Below are 12,225 nucleotides of genomic sequence, written 5' to 3' on the forward strand. Positions count from 1 at the left end.
CTCAGGAGGTTGGTAATGGGCCTTTCACTTTTAGGCCACTGATTTGAATCCAATCCACTCCACTCCACTCAAAGTCATTGTATCTCATGGCTATTAGTTGGTCTCTGTGAAGAAGTGGTGGTCTCAGTCCAATTCCTTGGTTTTCACACCTTGGTTTTCACACCTCAGCTGCTAGAAGAGGGCCTCATCCTCCCTGATTGAACTAACCTTGTTATCTCTAGCCTGCTTCTTGCTTGCTTATATATACCTGCCCCTGGAGATTTCCACTACATGCATCCGACGAAGTGAGTATTCACGTCTGTTAGTCTATAAGGTGCCACAAGACTCTTTGCTCCTTGTGGACAAACGTCCACATCAAACACAAAATTCCCATCATTACAACTGGTAAGCTTGTGGACAATCTCAGCATAGCGGCCATCGATTGACTAGACATAAGGACTGGTTACCCTCTTAGCCTCTGGACGTGTTTCTTCTTGAAGAGGGTTCAACCACATTGACAAAGTGTTGTGTATGGGAGCTGGCTCCGCTACTGATCACATGGTATGATTTCATTGGATAAAAGAGTGACATCTGTTTCAAAGACTGTTGGCTTTTTTCCTTTCATCCTCATTACCTTTTTCATATGTAAAAAGTAAAGCACAGCTAGTCATTGGACTCCACCAGCAGTATGTGGGACCCAGGGAATTCTCCACTGAAGATAAATGTTGATCACAGAGCAGTGTCCCCTTTGAAATGTTATCCTTGTTGTGTATTCCTTTGCTGTGAAGTGTTTGTGGGGGAAGTGATAAAGGGCCAGATTAATTCATACAGATGGGGAATTGCCACTGTGTGTGATGCATGAACCTCCAGTGTCTGATGAGTGTAATATAACATAATTGGGTACAAGCAGTAGAATCACTGTCTCCCAGATTCATTCACTAATGATTCCAGCAGGAAATACAGATGTACTAGTGATTCATACAGAAAGGCTGCTAAAGAGTTTGGCTGACCTTTCATTTTTATTTAGACATTAGCTGTTTTTCATCTCAGTGTACAAGCAGGTACTGTGAGAGATTATCTCTGGCAGAGTTTCAAAGGAATATATCAAGACGAAGAGACAGGAGTGCATTGTAACAGAGGAGAGTAACCCAAATTCATACTGCAGTTTTACCTGGACTATGCAATTAAACTATTTCTCCACAATTCACGGCCAGGTTATCCTAGCAGAAACAGGTCTTGTCATCCTTTACTGCCTTGTCAAAAATATTTCTTGTTCTACATTTCTCTACAAAGATGCTTTTCTTAAAACGTGGCATTTTTTTCCTTGGCAATCTCTATAATGAATCTCATTTCATTAACAACAATCTGGCCCCTGATTTGGGATTCAAGAGACCTTGGTTCTATTCCTAGCTCTGCCACTCACCTACTGTGTAGAAGCGACTTTTCTCTGTGTCTCAGTTACCCCATCTGTAAAAGGGGGACAGTAAAGACCTTCATGAAGCCCTTTGAGCACTAGAGATGAGAAAATGCTCCATAAGAGCTACATATTGCTATTAGGAGCGGTCAGAGAGAGATGGGCCCAAGCCACAAAGTTTGAGTCCAGATTTAGATCCAAACTTTCCTAAAGTTCAAGATGTGTTTGATTCTGAGGTTTTGATCTGGTGCAGGAGTGTTGTAAAACACTGGGCCTTATTTCCTGACCTCACTCATGTGACATGGCTCAGAGTTAAAGCACTTGCTCCTGTCACAGGCAGAAGCCAATGTCCACTGTTAATTTATTTATTTTTAATCAATGCAGATAAAATATTAATAAATCCCAACCCCCACAAACTAATACAGCCAGTGAATTAAACATGCCAATAGAGATGTCTAGGATGCAGGTCAGGGTAGATGTCCTGGATGCGCTTGACGGATGAGAGAATTATGCTTCCTGTTGTGACTCAGCTAGCAGCAATTATTATCTCTGAGCCCCAAGAGCTTTCTGATCACATGGCAGCTTCTCAGAGCTATGCACACAAATGAAATGCGCTTAGGAAATCTATGTCACTCTACTCTCGCAAAGCGTAATGACTAAAACCCATATTAAGTAAATGGTGATCATCTACACGCGAGAGCTGAGCCTGAGCCAGAACGTTTCCTGAGAGTTCGGCGGTGCTCTCATCTGGAGTCTGAGTTTGCCCATTAAGGAGTTATGGATCAACTGCTAAATTCACTTCCCCAAAGTTTGAGTCTGGGGTGCAGGCTGGTTGGGGGAGTCCCCACCCCACGTGGCAGCTGCAGTGCGGTAAAGAAACTGGCCCTATCCCCTGAGCCCTGTTTGGTTTGTGGGGAAGATAGAGGGGAGTGGCCTCTGTGCGTCCCAGAGCCCCGATCAGTTGCCAGCCCATCTGCTGTTGGATGATGGGGATGCCACTGCAGAGGAGGAGCTCAGCCCTACAAAAGAGAGCACAGGCCACTGGCCACCTGATCAGCGCTGGGCCTGATGCTGCTGAGAAGGGGCCTGCAGGGCAGGGCTGGGAGGAGACTGCACAATATGGCTCGCAGGCAGTGGGATACGCGGCTGCTGTGACAGTCTGAGCTCGTGGCAGAGCTAAGCCCAGAAAACAACCTACACCAGGCCCACCCCAGTAGGTCTGGCTGCCTTCGAACAAATGGAGACAATAGGTCAGGGTAATTCGGAGAAAGTACTATAATCTGGCCTGACACTCAAGGAGCCCTAGGGTGACCATATTTCCCAAAGGGGGACTAACTCAATGCCTCCTCCCACCCCCGCGCTGGAATAGATGTATGATTGCAGTTATTGCTAGGGAAATTCCGACCTGCTAAAAGGTTTCTCTATGCCAAGACAAAGGAGTAGGAATTTAGGAACAGTAGGAACCAGTTGCAAGTTTGATAAATACTATAATGAAGACCAAAGCAAAAACAAATACAATTTACTTGTGTCTCTGTTCAGCTTAAAGTGCTTTATGTTCACACAATCCATCCTCTATCCACATACTCCTTGCACACATTCAGTGCTCCTGATTTATGTGCACCTGTCTCCTCATATGTGAATTGGCTTTGGTTCAGACCAGACATCTGCAATGATTAATCTTCTACATTGCACATACAGTAGTTTGGGTTTGTTAAAAAATGCTCATTTATTATATTTTGAAAACTTATTTAACTTTTCTCACGAAACCATTGGAAGCAACATATTTTATAACATCTCTGAACAGAGCTGAAGCTCCCAAATCTTCTTAAATTGATCCAGACCACCTCTAAGATAGCAGGTTACACACTGCAGTGGAATGCATAACTTGACCGTGAAGTGCTGCATATTTTATACTTCATATTTACATTTTTCCAAATGGGGTGTGGGGGGGCAGCCATTTTCTTCCAGATACAGACACTTTCTGCTTTTGCTGGCTGAGATAAATCTGTATATCCTTGGACTCTCTGCTGAGATTGCCAACAAGTTTACACTAGGAATTGGACTGAAGCCACCAGTTCATTCACACAGGTTCCATCAGCTGGCAATGACATTGTCAGATCAGTACCATACTGCTGATCACTAGGCACTAGGTGACAGAGACTTCCCTGAGGGTCATCTTGATTTGTAGAGATACAGTCCTGTAACTACTATTTTAGCAAATGGCAATTCAGATGATGAGATCCCTAAGTGAAATTTGGAGCTGGAGAGCTGGCAGTTATGCAAGCATAAGAGCTCATGGCACCATGGTCAAAGAGTCGGGAGGCTAAATTCATTCTAGTCACTCACTTGGGAGTTCATAGGCCTTGGGTGAGCATGAGCCCTCTGCACAGGGGCAAATTTCACCCTGCTAGTGTAAGTGGGTTCAACTAAAGTCAATGGAGCTGTCTTTGCATACTCCAGCAGTGAATATGGCCATAAGAACTCTCATTATAGATCAGCCTCAGAACCAAATCCCCCAAACTTTGGTAAAGCATGGATCCAGCTTGGCTCTAGGTCCCTGACCTCAGAATCTGAAAAAAATTGGACCCCCATCTGAACTTTTTGGCCTGGACCCACCTCTAATTAGCTGCATGAAAATGATGTGTAAGAACAATCTTCTGAATCCCACAGTGTGTTTCAAAGCATAAAAAGCACTTTAATTCCTATTGGCCACTTGCATCTAGTTCCCCTTCTTATGACTAAACAAACCATGCATCTCACACCTAAAAAGTTTTATTGGGTTCAGCCTATAGCATGTGCAAACATTACAGAAACCCAATGATCACTGACCCCTTCCCCACTCCTGCCAACATTTTGGTTTGGATTAAAACAACAAAAAAGGCAATGTTAGTTTCTTGGACCACCACAATATGTTTTAAGAAGGCTTTATGCCCATGGGGCTTAGTATTAGATTCCAACAGGTTACTTCATTAAACGAGCATATCAAATTTGATTGGGAGTTCTCATCAGCTTTCTGTTCCGTTTAATTTTATTTTTAAACAGATGAAGAAATTACTGTTACACCCATACCCACTGACAAGCCAACTACATTACTTCACATCTACTTTATAACCACATATAATTACATAACCTCTTGGTTTATTTTCTCCCAGAACTCATGGCTCCTCGTAGAATCTATTCCGTCTGATCTAAGAGGCAGATTTTGGCCTAAAAACTGGTTTTCAAGACAGTTACAGGGTTTGGGGTTTTATTCCTATATCGAATATTCTATATTTATTAACCACATTTTGATTCAAGCACTGTAGCACGAGTGTCTCTGATCAAGTCTGGGTAAGCTGTATTAGTAAAGGGAAAAGACAAGCCCAACACACTATTCTGCACAAATAGTCTACCTTTAATTATGCATAGCTGTTTGATTACATCTCTTTATGAGGGGGCAGGTCTCATTTTTCAGCCCCACGTCATAAAATCTTTTCTCAGGACATTCTGTTCTCTCTACTTTGTTTCTTTCTAATTATACGCACCGTAATTATTTTTCTAACTAAAAATCCCCATCAACCCCCCATGAAACATGCTTCACTTGTAGAAATAGAGAAACCAGGACTTCAAAGTGTTTTGGCAAACAGGTGCTCTGTAAGAATGTGTATGGATCACTTTTGGTAAGAATGTGATTGGAAAGTCCTATCATTGGCAATTTTACATCAAAAGCAGCATCTTTCAGCAGAACTTCATATAAATGGAAATTAAAGGCCTAATAATTTTACATTATTGCAGTTTTATGCCAGTGTAACACCACTGAAATTAATGAAGATCAACCAGTGTAAAACTAGACTAACCCTGGTGAACTGAGCCCTAAGATTATTTTAATGTTCATCCCAAACCTAGTTGTTTAAGAAGATATTTACAGTCCTCGGGGTCCATTTATTATTATTAGCAAAATATGCTAAATAACCAGGTACAAACAGATAGGTTTTTTCTTCAGCACCGAGGCGTGCATAGTATTTCTTGGATAGAACCTTAACTCCCACTGAAATCAACAGGAATTGTACTTGCTTTGCACTTCTTGCCATCAGCTTCTATGTTTGCAAACACTTCTTAATATACCGTATTCATAAATTCATCTTAAAACACTGTGGTCTAGTCCTGTGACCATCCCTCACTTGAGTTACGTTTACTCATGTGACTAAGGCTACTGATGGGGTCCAGGGAGTAAAAATTGTGGTATTGGGCCCCTTGCTTCTTAATTGCTCGGATGACGTGATTGTAAATTGCAGAATGGGGTGGGAACGACTCTTCTCATAACAAACAGTGGAATCAAATTACTTGTCAAGAGAAATAGAACCATGTAACTATTTCTCTGCTATGAACAAACCACTATAAACACAGTGGTTTGCAAGCAGAGTATAACACACGCACTTAGCCAACACATAACAGAACTAAGGGCAGGCAGGATTGTGACCTCTTATGAGACTGTGTGGGAAACTGCACAAGACAAGAGCTCACAATGATTATGTAGCTCATCAATGTGAATACTGTACAATTTCAATGAATTCTATCTAGAGGTCTGAACTGGGTGAGAGCCTTTGTCATGTGGATCAAGAACTGGACTCAGATCACCGACTCATTTCACCGAGCACAAATAAACAGACAGAAGTAGAAATGACTTTGTCACTGCCAGGTTGATCTGGTCTGGATTCAAACCCATGACCTAGCAGGGAAAGCCCCCCACACAATTGGTAAGTGATTGATGGCAGTCTCTGTAGAGAGGTTCTAAACTGATTGTGTGTGGCACAGATCACGGTCTGGCCCCAGCGATGAGGAGGTGTAACAAAGGTTTACAATCCCACTGCCTATGTTGTAACTATGAATACAGAAGACTTTACTCTCCAGGACTGTCAGTCCAGAACACCTTTTGCTGGCACTACATTCACCTGGAACAATTTTCTGTCAATCAATATGCCTGTATTTATACTGCAATGAAAGGAAAAAAGCACTGCATGGATTATGTAATCTTTGCACTAAAACAGAGCAAAGAAGCGATCCATCCATACAGAGAACAGTTTTTGTTAGATTCAGGCCACAAATACAATTTGAAGAGCAAGTATGCAAAAATTACTTCCCACATTAAGCTGAGACATATAGTATTGAACTGAGGGATTTCTTATGTCAGAAGAAGACTGCCATACGAATGCGACATAAGCATATAATTGAAATAATTTATTTACCACTAGAGCACCACAAAAACAGACATACACTGTGTTAAAATACAAGGTAATCGGTCATCAAAATACAACACAGCTGTTTTTATGTTCCTTTTTTTTAAAACCATGCCGTCCATACAACTGTATTGCTGCTAAACACACAAAAAATGCTGTCCTAACCCAACCAGCTGAGTGCTAAGATTTGTCCCTTAGCCCCACCCCTTCCCTTTGAGTCTGATCCTGTGAGGTACTGAGTATCTCCTGCCCAGTGCTGAGTATCCTTAATTCCCACTGTCTTCATTGCAAGCTAAGGAAATCAGCACCTGACAGAGAGGCACCATAGTACGCCCCTCTGTGCCTCTTTATTTCCACTTACGCCTCATTCTGAGGCTTTGCGCTGAACTTAAATGGTGCCAGGGCCTCCCTCGCGCTGGCCCTCTCCACAGTTTCACCCCAAAGGAGCTCTGTCTGCACTTTGTAGGATCAGGCCCAATGTCCTTATTCACTAACGGGAAATATATGTCTAAAAATAAACCAAAAAAGGAAAGATTTAGGAGCTGTAAAATAGAACGTTTCAAATACTGTCAGTGCATTTCTGAGGAAAAAATACAAAACAAAACTTCATCCAATTTGGGGAAAATGACCTAACGCAATTACAAGGCATTATACAGAGATTTTTTAAAACATACCCACCTCCCAGGCCCAAACTTTTGGCTGTGTCCAGCACACGATGAGTTGTTGTACACTAATGGCATCTCAGATCCTGCTATTTCAAATCATCAAGCTTCAATACCAGGTTTTTGCCGCATTTAAATTGATAATGACAAGTTCGGGTTTTTTTTAAATTGCCCAGCCCTTGTCTCCTCCTCCCAACCCACAGAATTCTGATATTGAAGCTAATAAAACAGATTAGGGCAAAATGCTGCAAAGGCCAGCAGTCCCAGTGCTTTCTACCTCAAAGAGTTTCATTTATTTCCACGGGTCTCTTCAGGATAGTAAACATGGCTCCTGCAAGTGTTTGTAGGATTGGACCCTTCATTTGTTAATTTCAATTTCTTGAATAATAAATAATACTACTAGAAGAACCACACACACATACAAACCCTCATATACCGCCTCTGCACTGAGACAATGGGCAGGGTCAGATTATTCGCTGGGCTACATTTCGATCTCAGCAGTGAGCACAGGCTCATTTAATGGGAACTGTCTGTGCAAATCAGAGGGGTAGAATCCAGACCTTAAGCCTGATTCTCCACTATGTTACTTCAGTTTTACAGCAGTGCCACTCCGCTAAAGTCAAGGGCGTTACACTATCCTAAATTCAAGTGAACACAGTGGAGGATCAGGCCCCTAATGTTTTACTTTAAAGCTTGAAATCCTGACCCCATTTCAGTCAGTGGCAAAACTCCCATCAACTTAAATGGAGCCAGGATCTCACCCTAGGTCCTGTTCCTGTATTGTATTTGAGGGAATGTTCCCTTTATATCCAATTGTCATATTTCCTTGCACAGTCTTCAAGCTTTGCCATTCAGAACAATTTATAATGTGAAATCAATTGAACTGTTCCTTGTCATGGTTTTTACACATCTTTGTCTAGCTTAGAGATCTGTTGCTATTCATTTATTTTTAAACAGCGTGTATGATGTAGATCTTTTCTTACTCCCTCTAGAATACACTGAAGATTGTTAGGGCCCAAAGGAGTTTCCTAGGAGACTTATGTTCCTTTTTTTTAGAAAGAGGAAAAAGGAAAGGTGTTATCTGAAAGAAAAAAAAAAAGATTAAATGAAGACACAGAGCCCGATCCTCCAAATCCTTCCACATGCCAACACTCACTAGGCTTCATCTGATGCCACAGAAGTCAATGGCAAAACTTCTGCTGACCTCTGTGGGAGAAGGATCACTCCCATAGACTAACTGCAGGTGAAAAGTCACTGCTGTGCCAAAGGCCAACACAAGGCCTCTGAACTAATTAAGTCCCACTCAAGCCTTGTTGTTAGGGCTTCAGTCCTGGCCCTCTGCACAGTAGAGAATTTCACTTGTGTAAGGGTTTATAGGGCTGGGCCCTAGCCTCGTATCACTTAGGCTGCGAAATCCTCTCTTGAAAATCTTGCTCCTTTATCCATCTGTTTGACTGTCTTTAGCCGAGAAAATAAAACAAAACTGGGTTTAAAACTCAAGAGTCGCATTGCGATTCACTGCTACAAATGTGGATGAACTAGGATGTGGGAGAAGGGAAGAGGAGAATATTTTAATCCATCCTTTTTGTAAAACAAAAAAAAAATGGAGTCAGGTAGCTTATGTCATAATGATGAACAATATACAAAGCACAGGTATAGCAAATTATTATAAAACATGTATTTGTAGTGCAAGTCAAAATATAGGGACTCTACTCATACTGGCCAGCTAGAGGGAAACACATGACTGAGTGATCAAAAAGAGCCCCAAATTCAAATTCAAACTCATGAGAGTTGACAGTATTACAGAATACAAAAATATGGTGAAAATTTACACATTACACATAAAGTACTTAATTTTTTTAATAGTTTACAATAGAGATCTACAGATATGTTTCCAATTAAGCTGGCTTTTACTACCCACCTATTGTAATACTATAGGTATGGTTACATATACCAAAAGAACAAAACATCCCATAGCATAGCTATACAGCAACATATTAAGGTCTGAAGATTAGACCAGTACATGTTAAATATTTCACTGGTTTACTAAACTGACATTTTAATCATTTACAGTAAAAAAAAATCGTATAGACTTGTCTTTGAGACTGAAACAGAGCGTCCTTTATTAGTAAGTTTTTCAGTATTTAAAACAAGGGTTTGAGACCTTACAAGAAGCCTCCCTAGGCCGCTGGCATATAAAATAAGGCATTTTTAAGGCAGATTTTTTCAATAATGTAATAACTGACTTCTGTTTTAATTGAACTAAACTAACCATTATTTTCAGGATCTTTTGCACTTGAGTTCCCCTAAGCATTAAACATATTTCTGGCAGTTTATTTGGTCTCCACTTTGTCCACATTTGTTTCTTTTTTTCCAATGGCGAAGAAATGTTCATGTGATAGTTTTTACATACAAATAAATAATGCACTGTTAACACTAAAACTAAAAAGAATGGGTAGGATGTCTATCGCATAACAATACAGAGAGATCAAGTAAGGCATGGGACAGATACAGCAACTCCACTTAATGGGATTTTCCTGTTTTTTTCCTTTCACATAGTAACACTAACACATTCTTCCAGTGTTTATTTTTTAAAAGGTGTGGTTCTTTTTGTTTTTGTTGTCGTTGTTGTTGTTTTTGGTTTTTGTTTGCTTCTTGTCTATCTCACTAACTGAGTAGGTGAAATGTAGGATAAAGGCCTTCAATGTTTTGTTTCAGATGCCAGTTTTAAAAAAACAAAACAATCAAACTCTCAAACAGTTCGGACTAGTACCACTTTTCTTCTTCTTTTTAGGTTTTTTTTTTTTAAATTTTTAAATTTTTTATTTTTTTAACACTGATGAACTTAGTTTTTTTTTTCTTTCTTAATCTCTTTTTCTTTCTTCCTTGGTTATTTTTACGCATTTGTTTATTGCTGTTTCAGGGACTTCTTTTAGCTGCATTTGCAAGATTTTACGACCATGTTGGAAAGTTGTTCAATTTTGGGCGTTTTGCCAATGTAGTACAGGATGGTGAGGGGTTCTAAATCCTGGGACACACAGCATGGAGAGGCAGACGCTTCTGGATTTATGGTGTTATACAAACTGAGTACCTAGAAGAAGAAAGAAAAAAACTATGATGAAAACATTTATCATTGTGTCCACAAATCAATGCCTATCTCCATCTCTAGCATCACTTGCTCCTATAGAGCCAAAGTCCAGTGAAGTCAGTGGAAAGACTCCCACTGACTTCGATACTCTTTGGATCAGGCCTGTAGCCATGGTCACACTTTACACTTTAACAATACATCTCATCCCATTTGTCTCTCTTGCCAAATACAACTTCGTGCCTTCTACCTCACTCACCCTATGCCCATCATCAATAGATACCAACATACACCAAGATATCCTTTCCTGCTTCAACAGACTTCTAAAAACCTGGTCCATAGCACTTTCCATCTAGAAATATCATTCCAAACTCTGTTTGGTTTTGTATTGTGTTGTGCCAGCTTGTAAACCATCAGGGGTACGGCCTCTGGCACGGATAATTCACTGTACAACACTGTGTGTGACTGCAGGCTTCACAAATTATAATGAATAACACATTTGGTGCTGATGCTCAGCATTCTTTTGCTTTGGGGATCTCTTATACCCTTGAGGTGCTGTCCCCTTTATTTAGATTGTTAGCTTCTTGGGACAGAGGCCTTGTCCTCTTACTTGGCTGCAAAACACCATGCAATAAAATGATATAAGTAAATAACAATGTGTGTGCAAAATTTATGGTAAATAAGCTTAGTCAGAGTTGAATGGAAAGGTTTTTTATCTGCCAAGAACTGAGTTAAGTTCACTTTCTACTATGTTTTTAAAGTGTCAGTGATATACAGTAATCAATTGCTGGAGGAGAAAGGCACAACATTAAACTCAGGTCTTGGCAGGTGAGTAAGAGAGGAAATTATTTTTAAACTATTTTATTTGCACATACATTGACCTGATTTGTGCACAGATATGGGGATTTGAGGGAACAATGGACTTATGGGTATTTTTCTAGGGACATCCATGGAAACTACCTCGGAAATTCAGCCCTTTAAATCTACATGTATTAGATGTACATTCTGTACGTTACATTCTGTTAACGTGATGGGCATTGAAAGAGCCATATTTATGTTTTCAGATTTTAGTTGACTCTTAACTGGCTTTGCAAGTGCATCAAAGAGTTAGGCATTGCTTTGTTTTTCTCCCATGCTGCTGTGTCCATTATTGCTGCTATGGATTAATTGTGACTTTGATCGCAAAACTCGCCTGGAACCAACTACGGCCAAGTTAGCAGCTTTCATGCCACATTAGATTCACATGCAGAACAGTTTTCTCTAAGGGAAGTATGTAGGTTACCCACTGATGATACACAGGTATTTCCAAGGATGCCATTAATGTGTTAGTTAAACACTAAGTGACCTTTTCCCAGAGCTTCAGCACAGCGTTCGCAGCTGAGACAGAAGTCCTGTTCAGTGCAGCAACACTAACTACTTTATTAAGCAACCTCTAACTTGTTGGGTAACTGTCCAAACCACATATTTGTGACCATGACAGTTATTCTTCCTTCTTCCTTAAAAAACAAGTGCTGCTCCAAACTTTGCATACTACTTCTGTGTATCAGAGGGAATTTGTACTCTCTTGCATCTGAGCCTGTTGACTCCGCCGAACTACACTGATGCTGCCAGCCAGCCAGCCACCCACACATATGCAGTGCATATATACTAAATTGTTTATATTCAAGATCAATACAGGCCTGGACTATAAGATTTTCTCGTACTAGAGAAAGCAAGATTACTGTTCAATGTGCTTTAATCCAATTGCTTGCTCATGCTAATCTGATATTTTAAAGAAGGCTTGAGGAATGGGAGCCATTATTCTGGTTTGAATCCAGCTGCAGATTCCATGGTACAATCAGGAGACAAGTTTAACTTTTCACATTTACT

The 12,225-nt window shown here is 40.5% G+C and overlaps 1 protein-coding gene across 1 annotated transcript in view; it reads right to left on the reverse strand.

The window, feature by feature from the left end:
- Window positions 1-6,630: 6,630 nt before the first annotated feature.
- The window catches only part of TGFB2 (transforming growth factor beta 2), a 75,521-nt gene continuing 69,926 nt past the window's right edge, over window positions 6,631-12,225 (reverse strand). Inside the window, exon 7 of the mRNA XM_045008398.1 lies at window positions 6,631-10,362. Coding sequence (XP_044864333.1) covers window positions 10,204-10,362 — 159 coding nt within the window. The 3' untranslated portion in view covers window positions 6,631-10,203. The remainder of the gene's footprint in view (window positions 10,363-12,225) is intronic.

Source organism: Mauremys mutica, chromosome 3 (assembly GCF_020497125.1).
Source record: "Mauremys mutica isolate MM-2020 ecotype Southern chromosome 3, ASM2049712v1, whole genome shotgun sequence".
In the NCBI taxonomy this organism is placed as follows: domain Eukaryota; kingdom Metazoa; phylum Chordata; order Testudines; family Geoemydidae; genus Mauremys; species Mauremys mutica.